The sequence below is a fragment of the Pagrus pagrus genome (assembly GCF_965226575.1).
Source record: "Pagrus pagrus genome assembly, chromosome: 19".
Taxonomy (NCBI): domain Eukaryota; kingdom Metazoa; phylum Chordata; class Actinopteri; order Spariformes; family Sparidae; genus Pagrus; species Pagrus pagrus.
This window is the reverse complement of record NC_140203.1, coordinates 21,981,259-21,995,348: the sequence shown is the minus strand read 5'-3', so window position 1 is coordinate 21,995,348 and position 14,090 is coordinate 21,981,259. Positions and strand designations below refer to the sequence as shown.

The window sequence follows — 14,090 nt, the reverse complement described above, 5'->3', positions numbered from 1 at the left end:
ACCCTATAACACAACGTTCACTTACAAATTTTGTCTGGCAAATGTCTTTGTTGCCTATTTAAACAGACAGTAACATTGAAATTGTTGCGTTTCAGTCCTCCTGGTGAATCAAAGTCTAATATCCGCTGCTCTGTTAGCTCTGTTTTGGTGTTAATAGCGGGCTAATTGTTTGCTAATTTTGTCTGCCTCTCGTCTGGTGGTGGATTGGTAGCATTCCATGTTTTAATCAGAGCTTTTTCACTGAAAACGGCTGGAAATTACGCTGATGAGTGTGATGGAACACAGCTGTAAGCTTCGCCAAGCTAGCCAAGGACTAGTTCTGGCATGTAACCTAACCTGTAAACAGGTTAAATAAACAAGAAGCAAATTGTGAGTTTTAATTAATTATTTGTTTAACATTGGACATACTTGATGCACAGACATGAGATTGATATAGATCTTTCCATCTTTCTCTTGAAAAGAAAACAAATAAGCGTGTTCCCCAAAATGTTGAATTTTTTTCTTTGAGCTTTATGGAATTGAACTCAATGAGCGCTGTTCATGTAATGTTCATACAAGAGAGTTTAACTAAGTGTGGAGCTCAAGAGGGAGTGACACAGTGAAAGACATGAAGATTGAGTGATGAGATGATGAAACAGTGATGAGATGTTGGACATGTAGAAAAAGAAATGATGCAGAGCAACACAGTAAAGCTTCTGCCTGCCATCTATCCTGGTGTGTGGGCTGCTGCTTCTCTGACAGCTGAGACAGAGGGTGTGCTACTGTGTGTGTGTGTGTTCATCTCACATACTGGGGTGCATAATATAGATCTCCAGCCTGCTGATTCAGCCGCCCTGAACCTCCCATCACAATTACAGCCAGCGTGTGGCAGCGCTCCGACACTGGCGTCTGCAAAATGTCACCGTGCTTCACACAGCCCATCAGTCCGCAGGCTTGTACCCGCTAACAGGCCGCTGTGTGGGAGTGATCTCAGACATAGAGGGTGCTGACTCCCACAACCCTGTGGGGGAAACGAGCCAGAGTATTGAAGCCCTGTAGAAGGCCACTTGGTCAAGAGGGACAAGCTGTAAAAATGAGAGCTATGAGAATGAAACACAGTAAACAGTAAAGTTGTCGTTGCCGTAAAGCCCAACTGTGAACTATGATATGCTCTGCACAGCTGAGGGGAACTGCAGAGTTAGGTGATAACTCTCTGTCACTTTGAGCTACCCATCTCACCAGACCTGTTACTGACAACACGGTACCTGACAACACGATTAGAAGTGTTATGTAATGTTATGTAATTAATGTTGTGAAACAGTCACATTTTGTATAGGTTTAGGCACAAAGACTCCTTTGTTTGGTTGGCGAAATGATCATGGTTTCAGTTTAAATAAGTACATTAATTACGTACTATACCTAATTATGTAATTACGAGTAAGCAAAGAACAATTAAGGGATGAGGTTGGGATAGATGGTTGGCTTCCTATGCAGAGTTAACCTATTTTGACTGAAACAATGATTTATTTGACGCCAATGACAGAGGAAAAGGAAATACAAAGCTACTGTGTGTTGAACCTTTCACATTGCATAGTTACACTAACATGTAAAAACTATTGGTGGAGCTTCCGTGTCTACAAAGTGAGGCCAAAGCAGAAGTGTCTTGAGCCTGCATTCTTTCTAATGACCAGCAGGGGGCAACTCCACTGGTTGTATAAAGAAGTCTGATTGTATGTAAGTTTATGAAAAAGATGACCCTACTTCTCACTTGATTCATTACCTCAGTAAACGGTTTCCGAATGAGTTAATTGTCTCAATTGCTAGTTTTAAGTCTTCTTCAACACAGCATGATGTTTATTTAGTAAATTATGGTCCATTGAGAGTAAAATAGAAAATAAAGGAGTGCATACTTTAGGGCACAGCTACCTTGTGACTAAGGCAGCATGTCCTTGGTTTTTCAGCCAGATCCAGCGAGAATATCCTCCCCGGCTACACCCTTTCGTCCAAATATGGTCAATTTTGTCTCCAAAACGCCAAACTTGAGGGTTCAAAATGGTAGTCAACAAGTCATTGGGCAGCGTCACGGTGAGTTTACACTTGTCCGACCCTGCTGATGCCACCTTGTCTGAGGCTGAATTTGAGCAAATTCCTGCAGCTGGGTCCCAAAATGTTGTGGAAAAGTCTATCCAGAAGAATGGAAGCTGCAAATTGAAGCTACAAGCTGAAGCAGCATGTGAACCCCCCATGGTTTATATGATGTTCAACAATCACCTATAGGTGTAAAATTCAGGTGTCCACATACTTTGTTTGGGTGAATACATTTTGTAATGCGTACTTGCTCATAGTGAATCAGCACAAATCAAATAACATGGGTCAATCATGAGGAGGTCTACGTGTGTGGGTTTTCACACTGTTCTGTAAGTGAAAGTCATTTAACCAAACCCCCAGTCATGACGGCTCACACTGGATGACTGAATTGTCACACCAATTTGTCGGTGGACAATTCGAAGTGAATGATTCTGAGCCGTAACTGGGGTTGAATTAAACAGTTGTTTTGCCGTGATAGCAGACTGAGCTCTTTGTTAGTGGGACATTTGTTGCTGGGTTTGTTTGGTAGGAAGACTTTTTTAATTGTTTTTTTCCAAATTGAAAAGTTGCCAGTATTTTTCTAATGAGGCAAGTTGGCAAAAAATTTTGTTGAGTGTGCCAAGTTTAAAAAAAAACAAAAAAAAAACATTATTATTCACAGCTGTGGATGAGAAACACATTCATACACCGTCAGCTCAAGCCAAACAAAATAACTTTGTTTGGGACATTCATTGACCATTTCTTACTAAAATGACTCTTTCTCCTGCAATTGAAGCATACAAATTATATCAAAGTAAAACATTACATAAGTTATTTAAAAAGATGATTCCAGAAAATGAAACTACCTGACAATCCAGGAGTTTATTTGTATTGGTTACCTTTTGCATTTTGGTTTTCCTTCATTAGTTCATGTTTTTATTTTAGTCCACAAAGCAGAGGCTAGAAACGGAACATTGAGTCGGAAGGGCTAAACTATGCTTACAGTACACTTTGCTGATGATATGTAGACAATTGAAGTCTACATATGGGTAGGTGTAATGTGTATAACAGTAACAGCTTTTAAATTCTTAGAGAAGCAGAAACTATCTTCTTACTTTCTCCTGTTTTGTTTGTATGTCCAGACCAACGATGTAGCAGGAAACACCTGGAACTGGCTCTACTTCATCCCTCTCATCATCATCGGCTCCTTCTTCATGCTCAACCTGGTGCTGGGTGTCCTATCAGGGTAAGTCATCTCATCATGTAGATACACAAACTCCAGTTTGGCTCTAAGCTGGGTCACATTGCATTTAATGAATGGTGACTTGGTATTTATTGTTTTTCAAAAAAAGAAAATCCTTTAATTTGTTAAATGAGTTCAGTTTGTACAAGAAAGTTCAACAATTGGACTGAAAAAAAAATCAATAAAGGAAAATCTGCATAGAAATTGGATTTTAAAAACACCATCTACATCCCAAACAATCTGGAGTTGAACATTTGTTCTGTTTTTCACATTCTTAAATGGTTTATAATCAGAAGCTTATTTGAATTTTAATGCCACTTATCTTTTCACTTCCTGTAACTGGAAATATTTTCTGTGGTTGTTGCAAGAGGACCTCTTACTGTAAAATGCACTGTAAACAAGTTTAGGGTAAATGGGAACATGAAAAGAAGCATTTGAAAACACTGGTATATTTGTGGAAATCTGCTAAAATGGAGAGCAACAAACAGTAGTAAAAGGATCAATAATACCCCTTTCACACGAAGCAAAAAAACAACTAACACCTACTAACTTCTGTCTTCAGAGGGAAAGAGTACAATCAGCATTCATTCCTGCGTAGTCAAATGACTCTGCAGTAGTCATGGGTGTTCATCACCTCCAGCTCTGATCTGCAGCAATGGAAACATTACGACCGGGTGGAATGTGCTAATTTTCGTGAGATGCTATGACATGCTGCTTTCTACTGTTATCCTGTTTTCTGGCACGTTTCAGACATTGAGCGTGACATACCAGAAAAAGAAAACAGAAAGTAAAACTTGTGGGAGTGGGAAAGGAGTCAACAGCCTGCATAATAAATCCTTGCATTTGCGTTCCAATTTTGGTGTAAAACTAGTAAAAATTTTTACATAACTTAGAAGTTAAATTGCAAACATGATGTCTTGAGGAAACAAAACCATCTTTTCGAAAATAACTCTTTTTTAAAAAAACAAACAAATACTGCATCTGAGGACACTTCTGTACTGAGGCAGTACTGATTGATTCAAACCAAGCCTTTGTACTGTACATGTGGTGTGCACTATCTACCAATACTAGATTGTCTTCAAGACAGTATCTAAGAAGGCTTGTTGCTTATGAAAAAAATGCTCTGTTGAGGGTGATTTGAGTAAATCAACAGATCATTCACCTCCCCTCCACAGCACTTCTCCTTTTTACTTTCTGTCTCTTATCATCCGCCCATGTCATACTCGTGTGTCGTGAGAAGGCTTCACACTGTGGCTTTAATCATCCTGGTCCTCACTGTTCCTGGATCTGATGTCTGTCCATCTCATTCATTGTGTCTGTGGTCGCAACGAGACTGTTCTCACCTGCAGTGACTCACAGCCCCTTGTCTCACCGAAGTCTGGATAAAAGCATACATGTGCGTGGTCATTAGTCTGGATGTCATAGGAAACACACTGCTGAAGGAGCTCCCCTGTCTATCTTGTCATTCTCCCTGCCAAAACTGTATTTCAACATAATGAGTGTTTTTCCTTTTTGTCCCATGTTTGCACCATTACTGTTATTAGTAAGGTGTTATATATTTTGTAAATGATTTCATTGTACCATCTTATCTTTATCATATAATCATGCATAATCATATAATCTTAATCAAGATTATATGATTTTTTTTTGCTCATGACACACAAATCACATTTTGTCTGAACAATGAAAGAAATATATCATCTTATCACTGGTGGGTCACTTTCATTTGTGGTCCTTCAAGGGTAGCATGATATTACAATATTTAGTGTGAGACGATATAGGCAATTAGATTTTTGTCAACTACAGCAGTACAGAAGCTGGCCTTTAACATATCTGTATTAAGGCCTCTGAACCCTGTGCAATAATGGCAATCTTGCAGTTTCATTGCACTGCACACTGAGATGGAAAATCTCTGTCTCAATGTGTCAGACTGTTCAAACATCAGTTTTGAAGCCGGTCAGATTGTGTGATGATGAAACATTGAAAGTGGGAACATCATCAGCTCGCATCTGATGATTTCAAAATACAGCAAAACCAAAACAAGCTTTGTTCATTTGATCAGAAATACTGAAACTCACACTGTGATCTAGGACCAAAAATCTGGACTGAAGGCCGTTACATCTCTCTCACAACTGTGAACTTTCATCTGGGACAGCCCAAAATTGCACATACAGTGTTCAGGGGCTATGTTTTAAATCACTGAACAATACTGCAACATTGCTACTATCATTTACGCAATCTCTTCTTTTCTTTTTGTCACTGTGAGGTTGCCAGGCAACTAGTGGAGACTCTGGGAAGTCGCTGCTTCCAGCAAAGACATAGTCAAGTACATTCCTAGTAAAATCAGAAACTGTCGCTTTTACAATATTTTATTCCACACTAAAAAGAGCCAGAAACAAAACATATCAATTAGTGAGATTTAGAGCTTCTGGTAGACATTTTTTCAACCTTACGGACATACGTATATGAGAGTGGTATCAATCTTCTTATCTAACTCTTAAAAGGAGCCTAACAGCGGATTTCTAAGAACTGTTAAACAATTCCTTAAGTACAATGTAATTATTATTGATGCTTTGGCAACATTGTTGTAAAACTTTCATGCCAATAAAGCCTCTTTGAATTGAATTGAATTGAATTGAATTGAATTGAATTATTCTGTTTATTTTATGTTTTAAAATTGATTGTTTCACAATACTATATATACTATACTGTATATTATATTGCAATGCCGATTAAAATTACACAAAATATCGACATAAGACCTTCACCTCATACATCACTGATAGACATCTTAGTCCACTGCTTCAGAAGTACCCTTTAACACAGCTCCAGCTTCATCCACAACCTCTTTAACTCTCTTTTGTCCTCAACAGCTGTCCTGCTGTCATGTAGCTCCACAGTCAATTATAATAGTTAAACAGATGTGAGAACTTCCATTTCATCCAGGCAGGAGTGTCTCACAAATAATTGTAATTCACATAATCCTGTTGGTTGCTATGAATGTACATGTGCAGGTTCACTATTAGCAGATGTCTGACACAGAAGAGAAAAACAAGAACAAGAATTAAGCTCTAAATCTATGTTGCCAGTTAATATGTTATGTTAATTTATTCTCTTTGTATATGTTTGAACAGAGAATTTGCCAAAGAGAGAGAGCGTGTGGAGAAGAGGCAGGAGTTCCTGAAGCTTCGCAGGCAGCAGCAGATTGAGAGAGAGCTCACCGGATATTTGGAGTGGATCTGCAAAGCAGGTTAGACTCATCTCCGAAACAGCGTGAGAGCTGGCATGTGTGTGTTTGTTGTGTTAGAAAAACAAATTGATAGAAAGTCCCTCTCTCCTTTCTCTCTCCTGCTGCAGAGGAGGTGTTGCTGGAGGAGGAGGATGAAATTGCAGAGGAGAAGTCCCCGATGGATGGTGCGTGGTACAAGAGGAAACAAAACCTTCCAGGTGAAAACAGGGCTGAGTATATGTTGTCTGATTTACAGTGGTCCATCACCACAGGAGGACAATGGTAAACCAGGCACAGAGATTACAATTCATCATTGCTATTTAATGATTGATTTTTTACAGCATCACTGGTCTGTGCATAAATCATTCCAGAATCATCTGTCATGAATGTGATCTCTTCAACCTACGGAGTGGAGTTTAGCTTTAGCTGAACCTGACATTCTGTACTGACATGATAATCGCCCAGAATGATGCAGGTGTTCCTTAAAGGCCCAGTTTGTGTAGACAGACAGTATAAACTGTAGTTAGAATAATTGAGCTCTAAATTTAAAGGTTGTGTTTTTTTGTGTTTCTCAACTCTTTATAATTCAAAATATTAGCCTGTTAGTTTGATACAATTTATGATTTCATACAAACCCGGAATTTTGAGTTTATTTAAACTTTTTCAAAATGAATCTGGAGCTCTTGTGTGAGCAGTAAATCCTCATGTTGAAACCTCGTTAGCTAGAGTGTAGATGTTTCCCTGCTCTGACACACCTGATTCAAATGATCAGCTCGTCATCAAGCTCTGCTCAAGCCTAATAACAAGCTATTCATTTGAATTAGGTGTGTTGGGGCAGGGAAAACTCTAAAACATGCAGGACAAGGAGTCCCAGGTCCAGGATTAAAAAACATTGAGCTGGATCCTTAGTAAGACCATTGCAGTTAAACTGCATACAGTACACAAACACTTTATTTATATATATATATATATATATATATATATATATATATAACCATCATTCTTTTCCCATTGTTTTTGTACAGGTTAAACAAACCAGATATAACATGCTATGTGAGTTTTTGAGGCGCCTGTAGGCAGATTTGTTTGTCAGTCTGTTTTATTGCAAAATAAAACGTACAAAGGCTGACGGGATGGTGAGGCAGGTGACGGTCAAGACCAGAAAAGGCAGCTCAAACAGGCGAATGAATTCAACTATGAGTAGGCAAAAATTGAAAGTCCAGATATAGGCAAAGTCTAGGGAAACTAATCAAGGATCCAAAATCACTGAGAATTAACACTCGTAAAAGGCTGAAATGGCCGAGACACAAGGTAGGATGACCTGCCAACGAGGTAGTAGAGCAAACATGCTACATAACAAGGGACAGGTTAAAACTAATCAGGGCGGGGCAGACATTCAAGAAGGCGGGAAACAACTTGCCTTCTTTTTGCTTTTGAGAAAAAGCTGGCAAACTTAAAAATATCAGAGTTGTAGTACCATACCAATTTAAAAAAAAAAAAAAAGTTTTTCAATTTTCAGTCAATATTTCTTCAAACTCACTTAACCTTACAGTATAACATATAAAGTATAGTATAAGTGAGGTGGCTTCTGAGCTTAACATTAACCCCTCAAAATGTGCTGCTGGTAGCTCTTCCAGCCAATCATACATAAGAGCAAACATACTATCAGCACTTATCATAAAGTTATTCGAGTGGTGATCATGATTTCCACTTTGTAGTCTTTTTGCTATATTTCAAAGGGATCAGTTCTCTCTCTCACACACTCTGTCTCTCTTCTGTCTCTGTCTCTGTCTCTGTCTCTCTCTCAGCCATGATGTCAGTCCATTAGGCCTGGCGTGAAGGCAAGGGTTAATTAGTGGGATTTACAACTTTAGTCTGATTGGATTTGTTAAAGTAAATTCAATGTACCGCACTCCCCGTCACACATACACCCACACACTCGAAAATGCATTTGCTATTAAATGGACATACATGGGAAACACACCGATGCTGATGACTCCAGTAAAGTGACAGCTGCCTCATTTCCTCAATTAGTTACGTATCAAGGGATTAAGACGTCTGAGTCCACAGCCATAGAAAAAACACTCTGATGTTGTTAGAGCAGAAAATATGGAGTTGTCCTTCATCACATGAATGACAGGTATGAGTAGAGGAGTAAAGTGCCAATCATAGCTGACTAACTCAGTAGCGGTTTGGAAATAATTATTCCATGCTTACCTTGCCTATGGAGATAAGAAATTACCCTTTAGGCTGGATATTTAATTTAAACATAAAAGATGAGTTAACTTAAGGTAGATGTTTTTTCAACATACTTGTAATGTGTTTCAGAAAAAACATATAAAAACACTTCTACATCTGTAGCTTCTGTAGCTTCACTCCAAGGATTGAAGTCGATTTTTCTCACACACCCTCACATCTGGAAATTTCCTTTCAGTTGGAAACAAGGTGGGATTTTCATGCTGCAGTTACTTAAAAAAGAGCGTTATTAGCATTCAATTACAGACAAAAGTGATTTAAGAAGAGATTGTTTAGGTGTCAGAACCTCATTCGTTTCGCTGCCTGCTCTGCCCCCCGGCAGCCTTTTCGAGCTGGCATATAGGGGTTGTAGATCTTGGGAATGAGCCTAGCGCCCCAGTGACACTGAGCTGGTCATGTGATGATCGCATTCATATGGTGCTGGCAGTTTTTCATTCCAAGGCTGGCTTCAAGTAGGAAGGCAGAAAATCTCCAAATGAAAAACATGATTGATGCCTGCTATTCATAGTTTCCAATTAGCTCACCCCTCGACTCGCATGCACACGCGCAAGCTCAATTATGTACGAGAGTTGTTCGATTGAAATACAGTACAATTTGAAATGTCTTTCTTGGTATAATTGACTTCTTCTCTTTCACACATTTTGTAATACAGAACAGCACCATTCCTTTATTGCTATATTATATTTTAGACTCAAATATGATTATTTTCCCTTCCTGTGCTTCTCCTCACAGTCCTGAAACGAGGCAAAGCCAAGAAAGGTAAAAACGACCTGATCAGTGCAGAGGAGGGGGAGGATCCTTTCGCAGACATCTCCTCTGTTGGTGAGTCTTCCATCGTTTTATCCATGGTGACCAGCAGATCACCTCCGACCTTCACATGCCGTCTGTTCACAGAGTCGACCTTTACAATAAAAGCCACCATAAAAGCCTGTCTTCTACAATGAAGATAACCCTGTCGTGGTCTCTCTCTGGTCTCCATTTATCAGATTAGTATGTCATGTCACCTCAACACAATAAAACATTTTGTGAGATACTTCAAACAAACTTGACAATGTACATCACAGACGCAGATTCAGCACTGTGTGGATCTGGACACCTAAAGCTCTTTCTCCTGGCAGTAGAGGCCTATCACCTTCAGGGAAAAGAAGTATAATTAACTTTTCTAATTAGACTGTTAAATTTAAAAAGCAAGGAAATCACCTGCAGCACATTAAAATTAGACTTTTTAATATTAATGGACTTCATGGTCCCACACAAAGACAACATGTAATTGCTTGTCTGTGGGTTGGAAATGTGCATAAGCATGGTAATTGAAACCATTTTGTTGCCTTCACTACTTTTATTCTATCGCATCTCATAACTGTTTTCCATAAAATTAAGTGCTAAGGGAATAGATGCACTGCACAGTCAAATTTTAGTCTCTCATCTAACTTGTTTCACACATGATGCCTGCAGTTCTGCTGCACAGCACAAGTGTATTAGGTGAATAGTTTTTAATGAGCAGCTGCAAGGAGAATCCAAGGACTGTTGAGGTGATTTTCTGCTGTTAACTCTGTCCCTTGGGTGGGTATTGTTACTTTTTTCAGACTTTTAGTGCTTGTTAGCAAATGTGAAGCTGAATGGATCCCTATATACCAAACCAAACTGTTACATTTCTCTCGTACAAACCTTGAGGTTCTTGAGCTCTAATTTCCTGTTACTGGGGAAGTAGCACAACTGTAGCCCAAACTCAAACTGTTTTGGCAACCAGAGGCACAAGTACAATCCTGGCAAAGCTTGGGAAAGCTGTCAGCGAGAGAGTCTAGAGCAGCATGGATGCATCATTGTTAGAAGGTAGGGCTAGGCGATATGGCCTTATAGTTATAACAACCAACCAACAGTCGAGAGCCCAAAGACTCATTTACTGTCATTAATGTCAAAGAAAAGCAGTAAATCCTTACATTTAGGAAGCCTCTACTTGCAAATGTTTCACATTTTTATTGAAAATTACTTAAATGATTGTTGAAATAGTTGGCTACTAATTTTCTTTCGATCAGCTAATCGATTATTTTACTAATTGTGACAGCTCTAATAAGTGTAAACACTTAAACACAACTAACATCCCAAAAAATGGCATTGTTGCACCTGTTGTTGCAATCAAAGCAATTGTAATGTCACTCCTAAACAAGTTCCACCACCTGTTCACCAAGACATATGGATAACCATCATAATGTATATTATAATGATGATCTTGATGAGTCCGGCGATGATGGAGATGCTGCTAATCACAGTAGCAGGAAGAATACAAGACAAACACCAACAGTGATTCACTGTGAAATACTGTGAAACAATGACAAACATTTAACCGCTGCACACTCACTCATTTCCTCTCTCACCTCTCTTCATCATCACTTTCAGCTCCTCCAGGCTCTCCGTTCGGTCGGGCCAGTGTGAAAAGCAGCGGTAAGATGGACAGCTCCTCCTACTTCCGGCGAAAGGAGAAGAGAATCCGCTTCTTCATCCGCCGCATGGTGAAAGCTCAGAGCTTCTACTGGATCGTTCTGTGTCTGGTGGGCCTCAATACTCTGTGTGTGGCCATCGTCCACTATGACCAACCCCCGTGGCTTACAACGGCTCTCTGTAAGTCACACATTCAAATACACACTCACTCTCCCACACGCTTATTGATGTTGATGGTCTATAAAATGAGTTTCTCTTGATTTTGTTACCCTGCTCATTTTGAAAACAGACACAGCAGAGTTTGTGTTCCTGGGTTTGTTTCTGACTGAGATGACCTTGAAGATGTACGGCCTCGGAGTGAGGAATTATTTCCACTCCTCCTTCAACTGCTTTGACTTTGGGGTAGGTTATTGTCAGCTGTGACTCACCGGTTAACTCTAACCAGCAGTGCTAGTTTTGTTTGGATGGTCAACCAGTCTTGTTTGTTATTTAGGTGATAACTTCCATTCCTCCTCTCTAGGTGATTGTGGGAAGTATTTGTGAGGTGATCTGGGACATGATTAAACCAGGAGCATCATTTGGTATCAGTGTGCTGAGAGCCCTGCGACTCCTCAGGATATTCAAAGTCACCAAGTGAGTTCAGTCCTAAACACACACATGAAGCTATGGACAAGCTCTATTTTATTTGTTGCACCGCCACAGCTGTCAACTTTTAAGATGTTCATCCTAGCAGCTAACACACTGACTGCATGGAAGCATTACACTTCTGTAGCGCCAAACCTTGTGACTTGTAGGCTGAATCCAAATGCCCACCCTATTTCAATGAATTGTGGGTAATTAAATCAGTATAGTCCAATGAAGTCTGCACCCAAAGCAGACTCTCTTGAGGTATGCAAGAGCAGTGAAGTCTGGACATTTCCTTGGAAGTTTGCAAGTGTTGAAGGCTGTCCGAACCTTCAATTAATTCAGTCCACAAGGTCCTTCAGATGGACTTTCTGCATACCTCCAGACAGGAGGGGGCTTGGGGTTCAGACCTCACCGGACTTCACTGAGTTTAATTACCTTCAATTTATTAAACATGTGTAAAACAGTTATCATGTAGGCCAGAGATACTATTCAACCACAATATGATACAGAAATACATAGAATGTAGGCTTTTAGAGGTAATTAAAATGCATGTTTGCTTGCAGTCACACAGACCTGACATGATTACATCATTTGGGTTATTTTCTAGACTTTAGAAAGCTCCTGTAGAGCTACAGTAGACATAAGTACATCTCAGCCTGTTTTTACAAAGTCGGTGGAGTGTAACTTCCATGTTTTGACAGATCTGAGGCTTAGAATGTCCCGTCAACATGGTTCTTACTGTATATTCCACCAGTAATTAATTTACTCATATGTTGCTGATTTCTGTGTCTAAAATATTCAGACAGGTATCCAAATGAACAAAATGAAACTGTCCTGTCTAAATGGACTAACAAACACATTTCATCCAAAACTCAGTGCATAAAAATCTGAGTGAATTCTTTTAAAATGCCACAATTTGGAGATGCGAGGAGCTGCACTTTCTCTCTGGGCTTTCTTAATTCTTTTCTCCCTAAACTGACAATCCTTTTAGAGTTTGATGGCAGTGCTTTTATTTCATTAGATTAGCTGTAATCCTGTGATTCACTGAAACTGGCAGCTGTAGACCCTGACGCATTGATTTGTTTCATGCCACCTACAGCTCATATTGCCATTTGTTCAACTCGTTCCTCCTCTGTTTTGGGTGTTTCCGTCTTTGTCTATTTTCAAGCATTGTTTGTCTGAATCTGTTTGTTCTTTCACTGCCTGTTTGTCAGAGATGTTGAGTAACATTTAATGAAAAACAAAAGTTATTTCTCTGCCTCCCTTTGTGTTTGCCGTCTTTTCTCAGATATTGGAACTCGTTGAGGAACCTTGTGGTCTCCCTTCTCAATTCCATGAAGTCCATCATCAGCTTGCTCTTCCTCCTCTTCCTCTTCATCGTGGTCTTCGCTCTGCTGGGCATGCAGCTCTTTGGGGGACAGTGAGTAATCTCTCTATCCTATCCTGCGCCTCAACTGCTCTTTTCTCCCTTTTTCAACACACACACATGCACACACATCCTTTCCTCTTCTCCTTTATCCATCTCTCCATCTGACCCTCCTCCTTGTGTGTGATCCCCGGCGTGGCAGTGCTGACAGACGTGTTGACGCAGCAGGTAGCTGGCAGAGCAGCAGCACTGACTGTGGCCCTTTGATATCACTCTCAGCAGGAGCTCCATGTCTTCTAATGACAGGAACACCTCATGATTCTGTGCTGGCTGCAGTTAATCAAAGGCTTGGCATCCAGCCCCGTCTGGCTACACTCACACACGTTATACTTTCTAGCTCCTCACATGTCACCTCAAGTCACACAGACACTGCTTTGGCCAGGCAGGTTGACTGTCTGTTTTTTTTTAACATTGTGTATTATATCACATACTTCAACAGTCTTTGAATAGACTGATGTGTAGTTTTTTAAATTTACAACCAATGGTGTATCTAAGCCCGACGAAACCTGAAGTGACTTTTTCAGTTTTGCTTTAGATTTATAAGGAATCAAATATCCCCTCCAGGCATGATTTAAGATGTATATAAATTGCTCAACTTCGGTTTATAATTTGTGTCTCATATGGGTTTTTTTCTTGCAAATAAAATTTGGTGGCTTACCTGGCAGAGTGTGCACCCCATGTATGAAGGCTGAGTCCTCACCAGCATCGGGGTTTGATTCCAACCTGTGGCCCTTTGTTGTCATGTCATCCCCTCTCTGTCATCTCCATTTCCTGTCAAACTCTAAACTTTCCTATCTGAATAAGGAGTCAAAAAATAATCTTTA

The 14,090-nt window shown here is 39.8% G+C and overlaps 1 protein-coding gene across 7 annotated transcripts in view; it reads left to right on the top strand.

Annotated features, from left to right (window-relative positions):
• The window catches only part of cacna1bb (calcium channel, voltage-dependent, N type, alpha 1B subunit, b), a 178,020-nt gene that overhangs the window by 85,555 nt on the left and 78,375 nt on the right, over positions 1–14,090 (top strand). For 6 of the 7 annotated variants that reach the window (XM_084382536.1, XM_084382535.1, XM_084382537.1 and 3 more), the window contains 8 exons: positions 3,189–3,292; positions 6,424–6,539; positions 6,647–6,736; positions 9,507–9,596; positions 11,172–11,393; positions 11,503–11,615; positions 11,734–11,846; positions 13,129–13,260. In XM_084382536.1, the coding sequence (XP_084238662.1) occupies positions 3,189–3,292; positions 6,424–6,539; positions 6,647–6,736; positions 9,507–9,596; positions 11,172–11,393; positions 11,503–11,615; positions 11,734–11,846; positions 13,129–13,260 (980 nt within the window). Of the gene's footprint in view, positions 1–3,013; positions 3,096–3,188; positions 3,293–6,423; positions 6,540–6,646; positions 6,737–9,506; positions 9,597–11,171; positions 11,394–11,502; positions 11,616–11,733; positions 11,847–13,128; positions 13,261–14,090 lie in introns of those variants that run through there. The other variant, XM_084382538.1, reaches the window with a different exon arrangement.